At 40.9% G+C, this 22185-nt stretch overlaps 1 protein-coding gene across 4 annotated transcripts in view; it reads left to right on the top strand.

The window, feature by feature from the left end:
• The window catches only part of LOC130700229 (nucleolysin TIAR-like), a 59243-nt gene extending 37344 nt beyond the window's left edge, over window positions 1-21899 (top strand). For 2 of the 4 annotated variants that reach the window (XM_057522266.2, XM_057522261.2), the window contains 6 exons: window positions 11292-11379; window positions 16751-16826; window positions 17918-18017; window positions 20309-20489; window positions 20627-20753; window positions 20854-21899. In XM_057522266.2, coding sequence (XP_057378249.1) covers window positions 11292-11379; window positions 16751-16826; window positions 17918-18017; window positions 20309-20489; window positions 20627-20753; window positions 20854-21207 — 926 coding nt within the window. In that variant the 3' untranslated portion in view covers window positions 21208-21899. The remainder of the gene's footprint in view (window positions 1-11291; window positions 11380-16750; window positions 16827-17917; window positions 18018-20308; window positions 20490-20626; window positions 20754-20853) is intronic. The other 2 variants (XM_057522264.2, XM_057522265.2) reach the window with 2 other exon arrangements.
• The last annotated feature ends 286 nt before the right edge of the window (window positions 21900-22185 follow it).

Consider the following 22185-nt stretch of genomic DNA (forward strand, 5'->3'; position numbering starts at 1 on the left):
TAGGGCCCTCAGGTTGTTGTTGTTGTTGTTGTTACTGCTATTTTAGGATTTTTTTTTTTTTTTTTTCCCGTGCCAGACTGGATTCCCCTTTTTTTTTTTGATCTTCGTGTTTCGCGGGACGAGATCGGGATAACAAGGGCCAAAATGCGGTCGGGTTACGAGTGAAATATAGAAAAGGAAAAAAAACAAAAAAAAAAAAAAACTCGTCTTTGAGGAAGAAAGAAGGGGGGAGAGGGTTCTATTTGTGTGTGTGTGTGTGTGTGTGTATGTGTTTAATGGTTACGAGTGATGGAGCGGCTCGTAAGAACGTGAGAGACGAAAGGGGTTTTTCCTTTTTATTTTTTATTTTTTTTTTTGGGGGGGGGGGAGGGGGATATCTAGCCTTTGGTGTACCGAAAAAGTGGAAGAGGGTAGTAGCAAGCGGTCGTGTGTGCGTATGGCAGTAGAGCGGAGAAACGGGGTAGCGGCACAGAGAGAGAGAGAGAGAGTAGCGTGAAAGGGAGCGCGCGCGCGATTTGCTCGTTATCACGGAAACGGGTGGGGAATGGATAGAAAGAGGAAGAGAAAGAGAGTGAAACGATATATATATAAAAAAAAAAAAAAAAAAAAAAAAAGTGGAAGAAGAAGTTGGAGAAAGAAGAGGGTGAAAGAGGAGCGAACAGTGACTGATGAGGGACTGAAGCAAAAGACGTTCTCGAGCCGTTGAGGGCCACATCAAGAACCCATTTCCTCTTTCTCTTTTCTTTCTTTCTTTTTTTTTTTTTTTTTCTTCTTCTTCTTAGCTTTGCTTTGCTTTGCTTTGCTACTTTTTATTTTTTTTTACACACACACACACACACACACACACACACACACACACACACACACAGCAACGCCCGATCCTCCTTTTTTTTTTTTCGGTGCGTATATGTGTGTGTGTGTGTGTATCCTTCCGATTCTCATTCCAGTAGGTCACTAGATCCGGCGGCCGCAACGGCCGCAGATTGCGTCCACCCCAACATGTTTCAAATGAAAAAAAAAAAAAAAAAAAGTAAAAGTAATAATAATAATCATAATCATCACCATAATAAAAAGAAATCAAATCAAATACCAACCCCCTCCCCCCCCCTCACACACACGCACACACACGCACACACAAAAAGGGGAATGGGATTCGTACACACAGTGTGTCGTTCGCCACTTTAGCGTCTTTGTCTATTGGGAGACATTAGCGGCTACGTGCCTTCCATGTGTGCCGCAGACTTGGCGATATTTTGTGTATTATTGGATTGGATCTTCTCTTCTCTTTTATTTATTTTTTTTTTTTTTGTGATGATAAAAGAGAGAGAGAGAGAGAGAGAGAGAGAGAGAGAGCAAAGATTGTGTGGATATGTTTAAAACGGCGTTCGAGAAGGACTTTATGTGATCTCTCTTATTATCTCCATCACGTTTTTTTTTATGGTCATATTTTCTAAACTACGCGGTCAAAAAAAAAAAAAAAAAAAAAAACCGGCCGATGGAAGAAGGGGTGGGAAGGCTTGCGGTCGTGTGTCAACCATCCCTAACTATAAATTTGGGAGTTAGGTATATATATATATATATATATATAAAGGTCTGCGTGTCGTTCTCTGCTACGCGGGATTATCCGGGATAAAAAAAGGAGAGAGAGAGAGAGAAATAAAAAAAAATTTAAAAAAAAAAAAAAAAAATGAAACGAGAGTTGAGAGACGCAGAGAGAAAAAAAAAAAAAAAAAAAAGTTGGGACACGCCAATCGTCGATTTTCAGTTTCATTCTTTTTTTTTTTCTTTTTTTTTTTTCCTCATCGTGTGTTTGTTCGTGGCTCTTGCTGATGAAGCCTCTTTTGTTTTCACCTCTTATTTAAAAAGAAAAAAGAAAAGAATATTTTTGATTATGGCGTGGCGAAAAGCATAGAGGGGATATAATATCTGGCCATTTAGTGCGTGTCTTGCTTTCCACTTGATTTGCATACGAAAATCGATTGTCACACGACACCCATCGTAGTGTCAATCGCCTTTTGGCCCAATCGATTCGACTCTGATTGCCGATTTGCGTACGTCACACGCGCCTATTTTAATTTTTTTCATTTTTTTTTTTTAATTATTATTCTTCATCTTCCCTTGAAAGCAGCGATATGTTTATTCACTTTGATCTCGTCTTGATATCGTTTTTCGATATCGTCTCGCCCATTTGTACGTAGTACACACACCGCAAGAAAATGCGTTTTGTTGGCTGCGTCGGCACAGCTGTTGGGAAAAACGAGGTACAAGCCAGAGATTGTTGTCGATCAATGGAACGAAAAAGAAGGATGGATGGATGGATGGATGGAGAAGCAGATACCAGGCAAAAAAAAAAGAAATGTATATTTGAGCAACAGCAAAACAAAAAACAAAACAAAACACGAAACAAAAGAAAACAAATCAAAAACATAAAAAAAGGGAATCAAGATGATAAACAAACACGAAATGAAAAGACAGCCCTACATACCGCATTTTGATGGATGACTTTGTGTCGGTGCGTCCATCTTTTGCTCTCTATCACTTTTTCTCTTCTCTCTTTTTGGGCCATTGTGTGTGTTCGTTCGTAATCAAAGAATCGGCCAACCAAAAGGGCAGAGAGAATAAGAGAGAGAGAGAGAGCGACCCCACGGCCAAACAATTCAATTGCTAAGAGAGAAAAACGTGTCCGCTTGACCGACTCGTTGTCCTCTGTCCAACTGCGTTTCATCCATCTCCTTTTTTTTTTTTCTTTTTTCCTATGTGTGTTGAGCTTCTTCAATCGTCGTGTGTCTTTTTGGGCAGGCAGTCGGTAGTCTTCAGCATTACTTACCAACCCCATGGTTTTGTTTTTATTTGAAAAAGATGAAATGCGGCTGTTATTGTTTTTTTTTGTCTTTCGGCATTTGAGTTGACTGGAAATATGCGCGATACGAAGACGAATTGTGGATTTCAAAAAAAAAAAATGAATGTGAAAAAATAGTTTGAAAAGAGATAAGAATAGAAATAAATCAAAATCCTTCCCACCCCCCACAGAAAAAAACGAAAAAACAACATGGCTGCCGCAATCTCTTTAGAAGATGATTTCTTTTGTGAAATGTAGGTCCTCACCTTGTCGTTCGTGATGGAGTGTCGCCGACCGTACCCACTCTTGCGCGTCCTATCCCTCTCCCTTTATAGGATTTTGCCAGCAGTTGAGGTGGTTCTTATTTGAACTCTAGGATCTCCCTGTATTTTTTTTTTTTTATTTTTCAATAACACGTCGTCTCATCAAAAGCATTTTTTTTTTCTGTTATTCCCCTCGCTTTTGTTCCATGTTTCTTTTCTCTCTTTTTTTTTTTTTTTTTTTTTTTCTTCGTGTTTGAAAAAAAAAAAACAAGAAGAAGAAGAAAAGCAATTCACATTTCGTTTCGCTGCACAACATGTGCGGACATGTATATCGACAACGTATTTATGAAGCGCTCGACATCCGTAGATGTATAATACTAACAGTACAAGTCTATCCATTTCGGCTTGATTGCGCGGCTCGGTGTCGTCGTTGATTGGATTACGTGTTTCTCGTTCTCGCTGTCTCTCCCTCTCTCTCTCTCTCTCTCTCTATGTTTTGTCTGGAAGGAACGGGCGGACACACACACACACACACACACACACACACAGAGCGAATATGGTCATTTCGTCCAGCTCCGAAACGATGGCCCAGAGTATGGAGAGGGGGAAGGCCAGCAGAGCTAAAAAAGAAGAGTACAAGTTAGGGAATACGCAAGACTAAGGGGGGGGGGGGGGGGGCCAGAGGGTTGAACAAGGGAGTTGCGAGAGAGAGAGAGACAGAGAGAGAGAGAGAGAGCAAAAGAGGATTTGCTATCGATCGAGTAGCCTAACATGCATGCACATGGTAGATGTCGAGTTGTTTTCCCTACAACATTTCAGTAGCGCAGTATTAGAATACTAACATACACACACACGCGTCTATTTGTATACGGCTGGAGGAAGGGGAAAAAAAAAAAAGGGAATGGAAGGGATGGTTACGAAGAGGGTCGTGTAGGACGTCATTTATGGGCGGGCGGTTTTGTTATTATCTGACGCTTCCCCTCCTTTTTCTTCTTCTTTTTTTTTTTTTTTTTTTTTTTTTTTTTGTGGATGGATTGTGTGACTGATGGCGACTTTTCCGTTAGTCGTAATCATGGATTATACAATTTTATCCAGGCTGCGTTGCCAAGTAAAAAAAGAAAAAATGGAGGAGGGAGGGAGGGGTGGGGGGAAGGTGAAATATTTTTTAATTAAAAATAGGAAAAGAAATTTGGGAACGAGAATTGTTGAAGCTCTTATCTGCCTTCTCCTTAACAAGATTCCGACGGCTTTGACACGAAAACTACATAGACACGATGCACTTGGCTTGGCGTAGGATGGCGTGGGGTGGTCGGGTAGGTGGGTGGTTTGGGTTTTTAGAATATGCGAACGGGAGGTATCTTGTCTTTTGTCGTGACATTCGTGATTTCTTTTGAAGACTTTGGGCGTTCAGAAGAGCTCCATGATTGGCTCCCTGATTCTATTGAACGATCATCGTTCACTCTTTTTCTTTTTTTTTTTTTTTCTTTTAAATATATTCTAGGGCATGATCTTTGCCGTGTTGCAGACAAAAAAAAAAAGGGGAGGGGGTAGGTGGAGGTGTAGGGAATTTTTCTTTTTGTGTTCCCCTTTAACGTGAATCGCGTTTTCAGAGGTCCTCTTTACATGCCTTTCGATCCATTTTCAGGCTCGGTCGACGTTATCAAGTGCCCATGGCCTGTCTGTGTCTGTGTGTGCGTGTGCGGTCAAGTTGAAAAAGAGTTAGTCCTCTGTTTTTACTTTTACTTTTACTTTTTTTTTTTTTTTTTTTTTTTTTTTTTTTTTGTCTTTTTTCGGGTGGGGTGTCATTCCGACATGTGACTGACCGACCGACTGTGAAAGATAGAAGAAAATTTATTATTATTTTTTTTTTTATTATTATTTACGCCCTTTTTTTTTTTTTTTTTTTTTTTTTTTTTTTTTTTTTTTTTTTTTTTTTTTTGCTTTTTCTTAGTCCCCGAAAGGAGAACGAAAGAAACGGAAGAGAACTGTTCTTCAAAAAAAAAAAAAAAAAACCATCTTGGCTCTTTTTTTTTTTACCCTCTCGTTTTCTTTCTTTTCTTCGTCTCTTTTCAGATATGCGTTTCATTTTTTTTTTTTTTTCTTTTTCTTTTTCTTCCGCCACTTCTTTAGCTTTGCCAATGTATCGCCTCTCCCCGCTCTTTTCTTCTTATCCGAAAGAAGAAGGAAAAAAAAAAAAGGAAAGAGAAATGCAGGGCCGATCCTTCTTGCTCTCTCTATCTCGGATGTGCAGTAGGCGTCGTTCGGTGCAACTAGGCCCCCTTTTTATTTTTATTTTTGGCCGCAAGCCGCACACGAAAAATCCCCCCCCCCCCCCAAAAAAAGAAAGATTTCTACTTTTAACATGAAACGAAATGTACTTTTTTTTCATAGACAGATGCACACAACGTCGTGTACATCGAAGACGTGTGTGTGTGTGTGTGTGTACATGTGTAAACTCTTTGCACACAAAAGGAGAAAGAGGATAGCACATCCCCCCCCCCAAAAAAAAAAAGTAGACTCGAATGGAAGATAACAAAAATACGAAACGTACCCCTTCAAAAAAAAAAAGAAGGTGAATGGTTCTTTCTCTCTCTCTCTCTCTCTCTCTTTTTTTCCGTATGTTTGCATCGACGGACAATTCGACTCACGCAAATCCTTAGTCAAAAGGCTTCTCTTTTTAGTTATTATTCTTCCCTCTTTTTGTGTGTGTCTCTACTCTTGTTCGTCTTGTTGCTTTCTTTCCGAAAAAAAAAAAAAAGGGAAAAAATCCCATCCGGCTGTAGATGTACAACGGTGGCATGGAGGAGACATTAAAAAAAAAAAAATAGATAGATTTTGTATATTGATATAATATTGTGAATGACAATGAAGAGAAGGGAACGGAGGGGTGGGCAGGAATGATGAGATGGCCATTGTGATGTTGTTGTTGTTTCGTTTTTTTTTTTCTTTCTTTCTTTCTTTGTCTGGCCTGCGTGTAGTTGCGGTCGGAGTGTCGTATCCGGCTGCGACTGGCAGGCGGAGTAAGGAAAAGGTTGGTCGTATTTTCCTGACGGCCAAGATGAAGGCCGCTCGCCGTTAAGAAGGATTTGACAAGCTGGAAAGCCGCCCTTTTTTTTCCCCCTCTTTTTTTAAAATGTATATCTTTTTATATTATATATTTCGACTCACTTTGTATGGTTGTTAGCGTTTTTTTTTTTTTTGAAAGGCGGGGCCGTGGTTCAGGAATGGGGGTAAAAAAAAAATTGGGAAAATGTAAATGTTGCGGTTTCGTTCCCGTCCGTCCCGTATTGCAATGGGAAAACTGGAAGAGACGGGCCGAAGTGAGTGGAATGAGAAAAAAAAAAGCGAAGAAGCGGTTGGCCTGGCACCAGCTGTTCCTGTGCTTGTCGTTTCACTTTCATTTCGTACTCTTTTTTTTTTTTTTTTTTTTTTTTTCTTTCATTCCGCTCAGCTCGGCTCTCCTACTTCTTAGTTTATGTCTTGTAGTGAAAACGACATCTGCCGACTGGTCATAGTGTCCGATTTAGATGGAAAAAAAAACAAAAACAAACAAAGAACAAGCGATTTTGTATTGTGAAAAAAAAAACAAAAAAAAAAAAAAAAAAAACGAGGACTCCGTTCATTTTAACACAAACACACGGCGTCTGTTAATATAGAGGGCAGACGAGTAGTAGTTGCACCGCCATTTTTAGTTGCACGTCAAGACACGTCCGCCCTTTTTTTTTTCAATTTTGAAAAAGGTGCAACACAAGGGCGAAATTAGAATTTTATTTTTTTTTATTTTCTATTGCCTTTCATATTTTATTTTTTTTAAAGAAAAAAAAAAAAAACTTTTGAAATGTCAATGGAAGATGGTTGAAGAGATGAAAGTAACGCGTGAAAGCGTTTGAATAGAATCGGCCCGTCCGCTCGTGTCTAAACGAAAGAGAGAAGGGTCCCGGCCTGTCGCGGCCCGTTACTGTTATTGACTTGTGTGTCTGCCATCGGGGCCCCCCTTTGCCGACGCGCGTGTGTCTTGCGTTTGTTGCTCGAATTCAATTTCGTTTTCGGAGAGAGAGAGAGAGAGAGAGAGAAAACGAAAACGAAATGACATTGACGGGCCACCCACTTTCCTTCCACCACCACCCCTCGCCATCCGTCCAACCGCCTGGGTCTTCCCTAGACTTTATCCCGTTTTCTTCTTTTTGGCTGTTGAGTTGTTGCCGCTGCTGTTGTTGTCGTAAGATTCGCCGGAGCGTGTCCATCGTACCGAAAATAACTCGACGACACCCAACAGAAAAGTTGACAGCAGGCGTCTTTTTTTTTTTTTTTTTTTTTTTTTCGGGGAGGGGGGGGAGGACGTTGCAAATGGAATGTGGGACACTCACTTTTTTTTCTTGTTGTTGTTGTTTGTGAATCATTGCCACAGTTGATGGAATGAGACAAGAACAGAAGAAGAAGGCAAAAGAAGTGAGATCATTTTTCTTGCTTGCGTTTTATTTAGTTTCTTGATTGGCCGCGTTTGGGATCAGTTTGGCCGGTCTTGGCCTCGCGCAAAGCCCATCGCCATTGATTTTCGTCGAGAACAATGGGCTGTTGTTGCTCTTCGCAACCGCAGTCTCCATATCTTTCCATAGGGCCTTCCATTTGTTGGGGATTTTACTCGCATTTTTTTTTTTTTTTTTTTTAATTTAAGTATATTTATTTTATGTTTTTTTTTTTTTTTAAATATGGGAAGGAGATTGAGCAGCACATGACACAGGCAATAGGGGAAAAGTAAGGAGGGACGTCTTTGAGCAGATCAACTTGAAGATATGGGAGAAGCCAAAAAAGCACGACGAAGGGTGCGGTATAAGAGGATTGGCATCTTTTTGTGTGTGTGTGTGTGTGTGTGTGTGTTGTTGTTATGTTTTCTTTGGATTTTATGAAGTCTTTTTTTTTTTTTTTAATTCAACAACTAGGGTGGAGGGGGGCCGAATGTAGGGTGATGGGGGAAGGGGATAGCCAATGCTCTTTTGCCGTCCTAGTGTCTGTCGCTAGACGATAGCCATCAGTTGATCAATGCTCGGTTCGAAGCCCCAAGCTCCGCTCGTCTGCGTCTGTCTTGTTGTATTTATTTATATCTGCGGAACAAGAAGGAGAATGCGAGTTAAAAAAGAAAAAAAAAATAGAGGTAGTTTGAGTAGCAGCCGAGAGAGAGAGAGAGAGAGAGAGGCTAGCGAACGATATACCGATGAGATGAAGCTTTTTTTTTTTTTTTTTTTTTTCTTCTCTTTCCTCTTCACTTGGCCGGTCTTATCACGACGCCATCTCATTTCTTACCCCCGCCAGAAAAGAAGTCCGGAAGCAATAGGGAGATGGCAAGTCTTTTGAGAGAGAGGGAGAGAGAGAGAGAGAGAGAGAGAGAAGAACTTGTTTGTTAGTGCCATTCCTTTTGATTTGATCATCTGTTTTTATTTTTTTATTTATTATTTTATTTTATTTTATTTTATTTTATTTATTTTTTTTGCCCCTCTTCTTTTCACCATCCATCCATCTATCCGTCCATCCATCGCTTCTCCTTGCAGTGTGGGGTGCTGCCCGGCTGTTACTGTCACTAGCTACTGATAATCCATCTTGCAGCGTTTTCAACGACAAGGCTATACCAGTTTGCAACGAAGGGCTCTCTCTCCCTCTCGTCTCCCACCCTTTTTTTTTCCATTCCTTCCTTAGATAGCAGTTGAAAAGAGGCTAGCGTCGAAAAGGAGATGACACCGTTGTAAAGGTCTGCGGTCGCATCCGCAATTGTAAAAGAGGCGGAACGACGGGCCGGGCGGAGCAATACATCCATCATAGTCAATGGGCACGTCACATGTACACACACACACACATACACACACACATACACACACACATACACACATATATATATATATATATATACCTATATATATTTTTAGCTATCCTTATTTTATTAGGTATTTATTAATTTATTGAAATATGAAGTTTAAAAGAAAAAAAAATAGAATGAGAAGAGATTTGACTTGAATTTAAAAAGAGAAATTGTGGGTGGTAGGGGGGGGGGCAGCTGATTTGCATTCATTGATCATGTTGAGCATTCGATTTCTCTGCTCTTCAGCGTTGCGTGACTATTTGATGCGGTCACTTGAGCTCCCGCCCGACTTATCGACTGCGAAAAAGAGCACGTCCATGTTTTGCAAATAAGGTCGACGACGTTCCACTCGCCGTTCGTGGCTTCTTTAATCGATGGAGCAAGGCCCAACATTGTCCAGCCTTTTTTTTTTTTTTTTTTTTTTTATTTTTTTTTTCGACGCTTTCTCAATTGTGTTTTGACGCGAAAAGTGAGCGGGGGTTATGGTCTTAATATCACCCCCGCCTCGCCCCTTTTTTTTTCTTTTTTTTTTTTTATATTCGTTATTGGTTCTTTTAAAGAGACAGACGGATGTCCTGTTCTAGAGAGGGGAGATCCCTTTCATATGGATGGCATTTTCGATTCGATTTCGGACGTGCTCGTTTGATTGGACGACACATCGTTGGCCCCAACGAGCAGTTGATCTCGACCCTATAAAAAAAAAAAAAAAAAAAAAAAAAAAAGAAGGAAAGAAAACATGGCCGATGTTGAAAAGAAAAGTTCGTTCAATTTGAAATGCGGTTTGTTTATTTGATGTCGAAAAACAAACTTTTCTCTTTCCACTTGCGTGATGGCATATAGAAAAGTTTGTTTCGACCTTTTCTGTTTGCGATTAGCTTTCTGGACAAAAGTAGCTTTTTCGTGACTTTGCTTTTCTGTCTCCCCCCCCCCCCCCTCCCCCTTTGCCCCGACCGGCCAATCTGGTCACCTAATGGAAAGAAATGGGTCCCCCTTTATTTTTTATTTATTTATTTATTTATTTATTTATTTATTATTGTTTTATTCTTTGGGGGGGAGGGGGTTCACAGTCTGTTTCGATCTTTGCACTTCAAGTTCTTACGGATGCCCATTTTTCGCTCGTTGAGTCGCGTTCCCTTGTTCCTGCACGTCTGTAAATATGGAATCAAGCTGAGTAGGCCTATGTGTCTTTTTTACACGCACGACTTGGCTACCCATTTCGTGTTTTGCAGTTACGGCTGTGTGATGACGTCTCGCTCTCTCTCTCCCTTTTCTTTTTTTTTTTTTTTGTTTTGTATTTTTCTCTCTTGTTGTTATCATCAAAAGCATGAGGCCTCCATCCGAACTCGCGATTTGATGGATGTTGAGCAGACTCGGCATCTCTCCCGTCTCTTGGTCCCCCCCCCCTCCTCCTCGCCCCTTTCCTTTTTTTTTTTTTTTTTTGCGAGCAAGGGGGTAGTGATGTATTTATTGCATCCCATTATCATATGCAGTTTATATATATATGTGTAATATATCTGCATTATAAGTGTGTGTACATATTTGGGACGCGAGTGATGGAGAGAGCTCGAAAACTGAGGGGCACGGACGATGCGCAAAAAGTCTGAAATATATTTATGGCTTACTGCCGGAAGAGGCAAAGACTTGTTCAAAGTCCCAAAAAATGGGTCTACGAGAACAAGAACAAAAAAAAAAGAAAAAGTTTGGGCGTTTCCCATCAACTTTATTTATTTATTTATTTTTTTTTTTGCCTCTCCCCTTCCGGGTTTTTTTGTTTTTTTTTTAAACGAGAGGCCGTTTGCTTTCTTTCTATTTTAACGTTTCCCCCCCTTTTTTTTTACGTAATCAGGAGCTATTTGATGGTTCCCAATCGAAACATTTCTGGCCACACCTGACTTTGACCATAACTCGCTCCTCTCCTCCTTGCGTGTCGCTGTTTTGCCACCACCCTCCCCCCTCCCCATTCCCGTGTCTGCTCTTGTCCGTACATCCATCGGCCCCCTGACCTATCGCAATGGCTCCCTCGATACATCGACTCGCGACACCCATTGATCCTCTACTTCCTTTCTTTTTGTTTGTCTTCTCTTTAAGGAAAGCAGTTCAGCTTTTCCATCTTGACTCGTCTTGGGTATCGTTGGATCGCCTAAAAGAATTGAAAGTTTTTGTTTTTTTGTTTTTTTTCCCCTTGTTGTTTAAAGAGCCAAACTTAAAAGTGAAGGCCCTTCATTTTGGGAGCGATTTGTTTTCATTTCGTATTTTTTTTTTTTTTGCGCGTTATTTCATTTTTGCGCAAAATTGTAATGTCAAATGTGTTTTTTTCTTTTCTTTCTTTCATTTGCAGAACATTTCCACATTTTCGTGGGGGACCTGAGCCCGGAAATCGAGACGCACACGCTCCGCGACGCCTTTGCCGCTTTCGGAGAGATCTCGTAAGTCGCAAACTTCGTTTTTTTTTGTTTTTTTTTGCCTTTGATTTCTGTCGTGTGCCCAATCTGGCGTGTTTGCGTTCCGTGTCAACAATCACACACACACACACACGATAGGATGGCGTTAGCCAAATCATTTGTAACCCAATGTGGTTGCGATTGCCTTTTTACATTGCGAAATGGCCGCCTCCCCTCCCGACACGAATAAAAGGTGAAAAGGAGGTTTAGCGATGAGAAAAGGCGATTTCAAATGATTTGAAGCCGTTGTAGAAAATGCCGAATAAGCGATTTGCGTTTTGTTATCGATTGCCACCAATGTGTGTGTGCGTCTGTCTGTCTGTCTCCCTCGTCCGCTGCATTCCTGGCCTCAATTGAATCGAACTGTGAGGCAACGAGAAACGACGATGGTGACATTTCTCAACATTTTCTTTCAAAAAGTAAAATGGACAAAATCGAATTTGCCTATTGCGCATATCAGCAGAGTAGAATTTCTTTCTTTCTTTTTTATTTTATTTTTATTATTTTTTTTTTTTTCGTTGTATATTTGATGTGTGTGGACAAGCAGCGAGGTGGATCAAGAGATAGGGGGGGAGGGGAGAAGTCGGTCGCGACGCGTGTCTTTCAAAGTTGGTCGAAAATTCTATTTTGGATGTCGTGTGTGTTGGGCAGCCCCGCCTACGTATCCTGTCTGTGTGTGTGTATACGTAATATGAAGGGAGAAGAGTTTGATGCTGCGTGATGCACGACGTTGACGAACGGATGCGTGAGGAAAAGAGCGACGTTGTGGCTACATAACGAAGCAGAGTGGCAAGTTGTTTCCTCCATTTTTTTTTTTTCAGTTTTTTTTTTTTTTTTATTTAGTTAAGTCAACTTGAGCCACCAATTCACCATGTCCGTCTATGAAATCAAGACACAACTTCCGACCAAATCGAATTTCATTCGCGCCGTCGTCCCAATTTGCCTTTTTTTTTTTTTTTTTTTCTATTTTCATTTTCTTCTTCTTTATTTTTTTATTTTTTTATTTTTCCTCTCTTCTTCCTCGAATTCCATTTGGGTGGGGGTGGGGGGGGGGCTGGTAGGCGTCGAAGACAGACGCAAAGAAACTAATCAAATAAATTGTACGAGACTTTCTATCGCATTATCTGGAGCAAACGTAGCCCTCCCATCCATCTATCCATCATCTCTGTCTCTCTCTCTCTCTCTCTTTTTTTTTTCTTTTTACTTTTTATTATTATTATTATTATTTTTATCTGTTCTTAATATTTATTACGTGTCGCCCGGCTGTAAATTTATGTATTTAGATGTACATATTATTTGTGTATGGCTGGGCTGGCCTTGTCACGTGATGGTCTTCGGGTTCTGCTAACTGAATCGATGCCACACCAACTGCTGCCTCTCTCTTTTCATTCTCCTTACATCACACACAGCTCCATCTAGATGAAATGAAGGACGTCCTCTCCTACTACTCGTCTCACTCTTCTAATAATAAAAAATAAAAAATAGGAAGGACCGACGCAAAAATATATTTATATAACTGTTTGGTATTCGACCCGTCGGTCGACTTCGTGAGCGTTTTTACCTATCGCTCCCCCCCCCCCCTTTTTCACGTTTCTTTTGCAACATCCTCACACCCGATGCTCAACGTACTTTTTTTTTTATTTCATTTTTTATATTTTATTTTATTTTATTTTTTTTTTTCATCGGGGAATCCAGGCACATCCACTCATTTATCACCATTTTCTTCGACCCACAGGAGAGAGAGAGAGGTTGGGGCTGGCTGGTATTATTTGATGTACGTTGTGTGTCTGCCATTTTCTCTTGGCTTAGCCCTTTCTTACTGGCGGCCGTGAGAGACCGTCTCTCTACGTCTTGATCCCATTTTATTTATTTATTTATTTTTTTATTTTTATTATTTTTTTTTTTTCTATTCCTTTCGCCGTTTATGCCTTTTGCGTTTGGCCGTTATTTATGTGTTTGTTTGATTTATGTGCGTGTGTGTGTGTGTGTAACGGGGCTTGCGGACTGCCGTCGTGCGGTCACGGGCTGCAGAGAAAAACGAACAATGCGACGCCCTTGACGACCATTTTGGCTGGACAATAGGCCAAGAAAGAAAACGGATAGCAAACCGAAAATTCAGATAAAACACATACGCGCAAATCATTCAAACGAAAAAGAGAGAGAGAGAGAGAGAGAGAGAGAGAGAGAGAGAGCCGACAAGAAGACGGATGTATTCAATATTTTTTTTTTTTTTTTTTTTTTTTTTTGGCCGCGATTGCTTCCGTGTGTGGGAGACCGAAGAGATCAAAGGCGAAGTTGTATTCCTTCCTTCCTTTTTATTTTTTTTATTTTTTAGATACATCGAAAAAGAAAATCCAATTATGAAATCAAAATAGAGAAGAAAATTTGAAAACATTTCGACGTTGCTAGCGAGCGACGAAGTGGATATTTACAAAAAAAAAAGAGAAGGGACTACGCGACTCAAACCCAAGTGTGCCGAACTTTTCCTTCTACCCGTTGGGTATATTTCTAATATGGCCGGGAATCGCCGACTCCCGAGCCCCGCCACGCGGTCCCCCCGCTCGTAGTCTGGAAGGGGCTCCTTTTATTTTATTATTATTTTTTATTTTGTTCCCTCGTCTCTCTCTCTCTACTCATTTCCTCCGTCTCGTTTTATATAAAACGGGAGGCTGCCCTTACCCCTCCCAGTTGGCGTTTTCTCATTAAAAGACCATTCTTGATGATGATGGCATTTGCATTTTGTCTCCTTGTGTATTTTGTGCGAATGCGTTCTAGAAAAGAAAAGAAAAAAAAAATAAGGGGGTTCCTTCTTTTTTTGTTCTTTTAAAACTCCTCTTTCCTTGTCATGCAAATTCTTGACTTCACCGAAAACTGGGCGCTGGTTTTCCATCCCTTTTTTTTTTTCTTTTTATTATTCCCTTTGATTCCCTGTGAAATTTCGGAAATCTTTTCTTGAAAAACAAAAAATTGTTCAACATTTCCATCAAACACTTCATTTTTTTTTTTTTTTTTCTTGCTTTTGGCTTTGGCGTGAGACGTTATGGTTGGTGGTTTTGACCGACCAGCTGTTCTCTTTAGGTTCACCATCCCTCACCGACCAAACGGAGGGAGGGGGGGGGGGAGGTGTCAAGGCTATATAATCGCCCGGGCCAAGGGGAAGCTAGTAGTGGTCGTCGTAGTAGTATTGTAGACGCCATGACTGGGTGCCCTCGTTGTTGTTCTGCTATTTACACACACACACACACACACAGACGTTTCTATAGCCGAAGCTGAGATTTCTTTTTTCTTTTCTTTTCCACAATTATTATTCGCCACCCCTTCTCTTTTTTTTTAGATTTCCAGTGCTTTGTGCTTTCTCCCCCCCCCCTCTCGTGCGTCTTTTATTTCTCATATTGATTTAATAACGTTAATCACGCGAGCCGCGAGTTGGCTAGTCTCTCTCTCTCTCTCTCTCTCTCTCCTTTTGCTAGCCGTGTCATGAATAATTCCTTTTTGGAATCAATCTCGGCAATCCTAGCGGACTCCCCCCCCCCTTCCTCTCTTGCAATTCAAAAGGAGGACGAAGTAGGGTAGCATCCGACCTAAAAAAAAAAAAAAAAAAAAAAATGTATATATGTACATTCCTTCATATTTTTCTTTTTTCTTTTTTGTTTGCTGCTGGCTGGTTGTGCGTGTAATGTTCGTACAGCCACATCCCGAACGACGCCCTTTTTATTCCCACCCATTTTCTTTTGTTTTGGGGCCACGGGATTCCTCCTTCTTTTCATTCCCCTCAGGAAAGAAAAGAATAAAACGGGGGGAAAAAAAGGCAAATGAGTACAGAAAAAAAAGGGGGGAGGAAAAAAATGGATCTCTATTATTACTATTATTTCGTGCTCACGTTCATCGGCTGGCAGCACAGCTCCCCTCCCACACCTCGATAAGTCAATATCCACGGGCGAAACTATTGACGCTAGAAAAAATAGTGGGAGGGTGGAAGACGAGAGAGAATAAGAAAGGGAGGTAAAAACTCCCGAGCCCCTTCTTAAAAAAAAAAAAAAAAAAAATTTGGAAAGTAAGAAACAACTAAAGGCAGAAGAACTGACAAGAGACTTGGTGGAGGCAGGAACCGTAAGTGAGAAAGTTAGTCCGATGGGAGCGTCACGTTTCTGATTGCGATTCGCTTGGCTATTGCGTCATAACGACCATTGCGCCCTCTTCTTATTCTACCCCTTTTTTTGTTATTTATTTCTTCTTCTTCTTCTTCTTCTTCTTCTTCTTTCTCTTCTATTCCTTAAAAAGAGAAAAGGCTGAGGAATTCATCGCCATTGCGTTTCACGCCACATTGGATAGGAATGATTTGATTCTTCTCGCTCACGCACAGTTGTTCGTCTTCGTTCTTTGCTCCCCTCCTCCCTATTTTTTGCGTGCTCTTCTTCTACCCCTCACGTCTTTTCTCCCCCCCCCCCCTCTCTCTCTCTCTCTCTCTTTTGCACTTGGCTGCCGCCATCGAGATTAAGGAAATAAGCGATGCGAAATTCGACGGAGCGACGCTCACCCCACCCCCCACTCCCTTCCATCTCGTTGCTGCGTCTCTCTGCATCGACGAGAAAGACGAAATTCAACCTACAAAATGCATAATGTAGAGAAATAAAAAGAAAAAAAGATGGGTCGCAATGACGGAATAGATAAAAAAAAAAAAAAAAAAAAAAAAAGAGAGAAAAAAACACGAAATATTTACGGCTATCAACGACGACGCCCCTCGCTTTCGAATCAGATGAACGGGACTTTCTTGTGGGTGTATGGGAGACGGAGGGGGGGGGGAAGAGAAAAATAATAAATTGCGAGATTTTGCGAGGCTGTCGTCAATGTCGTGGGGTAAAAAATAAAAAAAAATGTGTCAATTTTTTTTGTGTGTGTGTGTGTGTTTTTACTTTCATCTTTTGCGAGTCGACTTGATGGTTCCATGAATCAGACGAGCTTTTCGTAAGTTGAGATGATTGCCGTCCCCTATTTCTCTCCAAACAAAAATAGGTTACTGGTCGTAATAAGAAGTCCAAGTGACGTCAGTCGTGTGCCACGCCCTTTTTGTTTTTGTTTTTATTTTTGTCTACTCCGGCTGTGCCTTTTTTTTTTTTTTGTTTTTTTTTTATGTATAGCAATTGGATTGTGTTCTATCGCCTTGATTTTGAGGATCAATTGGGTGTTTGTTTAGTGGCCCCTTCTTGTCACCGCCGACCAAACCCGCAAAACAAAAATGGATCTAATTTTTCATTCGATTTACTTTTATTTGTCTTATTGACACATGAACTAAATGTCGTGTAAAAATGAGGCGTTGATTATAACACGATTATTCTTTTTCGTATCATTTTAACAGAGACTGCCGCGTGGTGCGAGACCCCCAGACGCTCAAATCCAAGGGTTATGGATTCGTTTCTTTCGTCAAGAAATCGGTAAGTGCCTACCTCCAAAAAAAAAAATACAATTGAAACTGTATCTTTATCCCTCTGTTGTACAAGCAACACTGAATCAAAGAGCAATGAGAGAGAGAGAGAAAGAGAGAGAAAAGATAACGGTAGTAAGAAAAGTAGTAAAAAAAAAAAAAGAATAAGATCAGTGTACAAGAAGCTCATCATTTCTTTTCTGCGGCTTTGCTGGGCCCGGCCATCTTTGACTCCTTTAACCTCACCAGAAAATAGCGTAGCATTTTTCTTTTTCCTTTTTGCATTCTGTCCTGCTTATCGATCTCCATATCTCTTTCCTCTTGCCGTTGTTGTTGTTGTTGTTGTCGCTTCTTTGTTTTGTTTCTCCCCTCTTTTTTTTTCTTCTTCTTCTTCCCCACTAACTCCTTTGCTCCCGCCGTTATATTCCCCAAAGCTCTGGCCAACTAATTGAGATCCTGATGGATTTCTTTTTTCGCCTTTCCCTTTTTCGCTCGGCCAGGCCGCCGCTTTTTTTTTTTTTTTTTTTTTGGCCAGCCCCAACTTTTTTTGTTTTGTTTTTTTCTTTTGTTTACATGCAAGATTGGGATTCTATTAAGCTTTTATGTTATTTTGTTTTGTTTTGTTTTGTTTCGGCTATGGCGGTCGTTGCTACTCCCGCGGCCAACTACGGCCATTTTATTTTACCCTCGTTCTTCTTTTGACGCCCGGCTTTTTTTTTTTTTCTTTTCAAATTCGGTATCCCCTTTTTTTTTTTGTTTTACCCAACACATCCACCAAAAGGAGATGTGTGGTGTACACGTTCCGGCTGACTTTCTCCGATGGGGATTGAGTGTGTGTCTGTGTGTATGTATCCCGCTTTTTTTTTTTTTTTTTTTCTTGGGCCTTATTTTCTAGCGGGACAGGAAATTTTTCTTTCATGTCTCTGATCCCCTCGTGTGAGCTCCCTACTTTTCTCTCTTTCTCGCTCTCTCTCAAAAACAAAAAGAAAAACATTTTTCTTAAAGCTGACATCTCCTTTGTTTTGGGTGGGGTTTGTTTTGTTTGTTTTTTTTTCCTTCTTTCTTCGCACTCTTTTCGTGCTGTGTCATCTCTTTGTATAGGACGCCGAGAACGCCATCGCCGGAATGAACGGACAGTGGCTAGGAACGCGGGCCATCCGCACCAACTGGGCCACCCGTAAACCGCCCGCTCCTAAAGATGGTAAGTCTCTTGATATTTTCGATTGATTTATTGCTTTATTAAGCGCGCGTACTATGTATAGATTTATCTCTCTTTCGTTGCTATTTTATTTTGGCCCCCCACTGTGTCTGTGTGTGTGTGTGTGTGTGGCAGCGATAATCATACACACGTCCATTCTTATTACGTACACTTTGTGTGTGTGTGTATTAGCTCTATACACACAATCCCCTCCCCCCTTTTTTTTCCGTATCTTTCATCCAGTAAGGCGCCCAGCCCTTATCACGAAACTTCTTAGAAAGATGTTATAACTCTTTTTAAGAAACATCTTCTACTTTTTTTTTTTTATATACATATATTTTTATTTCCTTGTTTCTTTGTTCCAGCTTGAGGTTATTCCGCTCCGGATTTTTTTTTTTTTTTTTTCCCTGGTTTTCTCTAGAGATGGGATATGAAAAAAAAAAGACACACTTGTATACAGCCAATATCACTCTGTAGTTCTTTTTTTTTTTTTTTTTCTTTTACTAGTCCCTTGCTCTTTCTTTTTTCTTTCGGCCGTCCATCGGGTGCGTCTCGATGGACCACGGGCATTTTCTCCATGGCCGAAAGCTTTCACCAAAAGCCTTCATTCCATAACCCGTAGAAAAAAGAAAAAAAGAACGGCTGTGTGTGTGTGTGTAAAAGTAGGAGGGGCGCCGAGGAACAGACGCGAGTAACTCGCGTAATAGCATGGAGAGAAATGCATCGGCCCACCGCACCGATTCTTCTTCTTTCTTTTATTTATTTATTTTTTATTCCGTAACTCTTTCCTGCCTACATCTTTCAATTTAAACAAACAAACAAAGAAACAAACAAAAAAAAATTACGTACGGTACTGTGTTCCAGCAGTACTGCGTCTACGTATAATAGGAACAATAGAAAGATGCTGAACCATTTCATTCGTGATGGACATAGACCAGAAAGCGGGGCATAACTTTTTTCTTTTAAATCATGTGGCAGAGGGGGTGGTGGTCATCAGCTGATGCAGTTCGTGAGTCGGCGTTCCCCCTTTGTCCGCAGTTTGTTTGCTATTCACACTGTTGCAACTGCCATCCGGAAATGTTGCGTTATTGATTGAAATATTAGCCTAGTCTGTCTGTCTGTCTCTATCTCTCTATCTCTCTCTCTCCGCACAAGAGTTTGTATGTACACACAGACGGCCACACGTACACACACATGGATTGCATAGAAATGGGGAGGGTTCCTATCTCCTTTTTTTTTGTGTCTTTTTCTTCTCATGTGTGGGTGTGTGTGTGCCAGAGAGCTGGAGGATACTAGAGCTGCCGGAATGGTTCAAAAAGAGGGCGTCCTTTCGTTGTACTTTCTTCCCCTCCCCCCTTTTTACGTCACCGTATCTACACATTTATATACAAAGAGAAATAGAAAAGATGCTATATACTCATCTGTATATACATACATATATATAGATATACATTTGTATGTATATAAGTATAAAAAGGAAGAGGGCGAAGGGCTAGTTGTGAGCGACATGGAAAAGAGAAGAGAGACAGACCCTGCCCACTTCTCCGTTCATGATGGATCGCGTGATCGCTTTCCCTTTTTTCTCCTTCTTCCTTATGTGAGCGTGTATGAAACCGGGGAGGGGGGGGGGGGGGTAGTAGTGGGGAATGGTATGTACCCGCTGCCTTTCCGTCTCTTTCGCTTGGTCGGGCTTCTCTCTTTATTATTTTTTTTTTCATCGCAAAAACTGCCCTCTCGGTTTGGTGCTGAATTGACACTGGAATTTTTTTTTTTTTTTTTTTTTTTCTGTTCCATGTTCGCTATTGCCGAGACGGAAGCCTCGCTTCTTTCCTTTTGCCCCGTTTCCCAGAGCTAGCACAAGTCCGTCCAAGCGCCAAACTCTTTGGTTTGTGTGTCTCTCTGTGTGTGTCGTTGCGGTGTGTAGTGAAGCAGCTTTGAGAGAAAAAAAAAAAAAAAAAAAAAAAGATGGATCGATGTCGCTAACCAATGACACACAAACACACACACACAGACGTGTATTCACATTTTCCAAGATTTTCTCTGTGTGTGTGTGTGTTCCAGTTTATTTTGCTTGTGTGTGTGGATAAGCGGATGACGAAACATGGAAGAGTCGTGTCCCACGCCTCGCAGTTTGGGTTCCAACCGTGAAAACTTATGACAATGTTTTTTGTCTTTTTCTTTATCTTATTTTATTTTTATGTATTTGTTTTTGTTTTGTTCTATTTTTGGTTGTGTTTATTTTTTCCGTTTCTTTTCTTTCGCCCATTTTGCCAATGTGGGCGCGTTTTATGCAGCCGGATCGAAGCCCATGTCGTACGACGAAGTCTTTGGCCAGTCGTCGTCCACCAACTGCACCGTCTATTGCGGTAACCTGGCCCAAGGCACTACCGAGGAGTCCCTTCAAAAGATTTTCGGCCCTTACGGCCAGATCCAGGAGATCCGCGTCTTCAAAGATAAAGGATACGCCTTTATCAGGTGCGGTTGGCTTTTACGTCTTTTCATCGACTATTGTCCTCATTCCCCTTTCTTTTCTTTGTTTTTTTTTTTTTCATTGATTCATTTATTTCATTTTTGTGTGTGTGTTGGGTACTACTCCCGTCCCGTGTTTTTAGATTCGCCTCCAAAGAGTCAGCCACACAAGCCATCGTCTCGGTCCACAATACAGACTTGAACGGGCAAAATGTCAAATGCTCCTGGGGCAAGGAACCGGGCGAGCCCGGTAGCGCCAACAATGCCCAGGTATGGCCCCACAAATTAAATGGCGACGCAATTCAATTGTGTCTTTTGATTCTGTTTGATTTTTTTTTTCATTTCCATTTTTTTTTTTTTTCTTAAACAGCTGATGACGGGCGGACTAGGTCCAACCAATACCCAGTACCCGTACGGCTACAACCAAGGCATGAGCTACTGGTACCCGGGTGGCTACCCGCCGCAAATGCAGTCGCAGTTTGTGCAGGGAATGCAGGGCTACGCGGCTTACGGCCAGTTCGGCTACCAGCCCGGCATGGGCATGCAGCTGCCGGGCGGCTGGCAGAGCGTCCAAGCGCAGGCGGGAGCTGGCCAGCAGATGGCGGCCGCGGCAGCCGCTGCCGCCGCCGTATCTCAACAAGGCGGTATGGTGGCCTCCTACCCCATTCAGCAATTCCAGGTATTTCCGCCCCTGGCCGTTCACCAAAGCGCCCTCACCCTCTGACGCACAGAGGCAGACGGGAAAACACTCTTAAAAAAGGATTCCGATTTCATTTAGGCTCAGTGATGATGATGACTTGATCATGACGACGAGGGACTGGCACGGGATCGAGAGAACAGACAAAACTGTGTATGTGTGGGGCCGTCAGAAATGAAAAGAAAAAAAAAAACTTAAACTTGAAAACAAAAACAAAAAAGAAAGAAAGAAAACAAAAAATGCTGAAGGAAAAAATCAAACAATTTTTGTATTGAGAAAAAGCAAAAGCAAAACACGCGGGAGAAGAGGAAGGAAACACAATTAAGCAAACAATTCTTAATAAATTACAAAAAAAAAAAAACGTTATGGACGATGATGGAGAACTATGTCGTTGAAGAGAGGAGGAAAAAAACAAAACAAAAGGAGCCGGGCGCAACGAAAAAAAAAAATAATTAAATAAAATAAATACAAAAAAAAAAAAAAAAAAACAATTGTGAAGTCAAAAGAGAAGAAGAAGAAGAGAGAGAGAGAGAAAAAAAAAAAGAATAATTAAAATAAATTTACAAAAAATGTGGTGATGACTGAACAATACTGTGGTGGTGCTCCTGCTGTTTGTTGATGTTGCGGCGGCGCTTTTTGATTGCAAAAACAAAACAAAAAAACTAAACTAAAAAAAAAAAAAAAATTAATAATAATATGCATACATTAAAAAACAAAAACCTGAAACATACCAACAGGAGAAAGTAAGGTTGGTGACTAAAAAAAAAAAGGGTTTTTATATCTAATGTCGGTCATTTTTGCAGACTTTCGTTCAGAAAAAAATGGTGAAGATTTGTTTTGAACGATGTACCATTGGGAGGGGTTAAATGAGTTATATACAGATGCGCGCATATTTCATCCCACATTTTCATCGATTCACACGTTTCATCTCCCCCACCTATCCCATCTCATTCGACATGCACACACACACACACACACACGCATCTACACTCACACAACAAAAAA

The sequence above is a fragment of the Daphnia carinata genome, chromosome 8 (genome assembly GCF_022539665.2).
Source record: "Daphnia carinata strain CSIRO-1 chromosome 8, CSIRO_AGI_Dcar_HiC_V3, whole genome shotgun sequence".
In the NCBI taxonomy this organism is placed as follows: Eukaryota; Metazoa; Arthropoda; class Branchiopoda; order Diplostraca; family Daphniidae; genus Daphnia; species Daphnia carinata.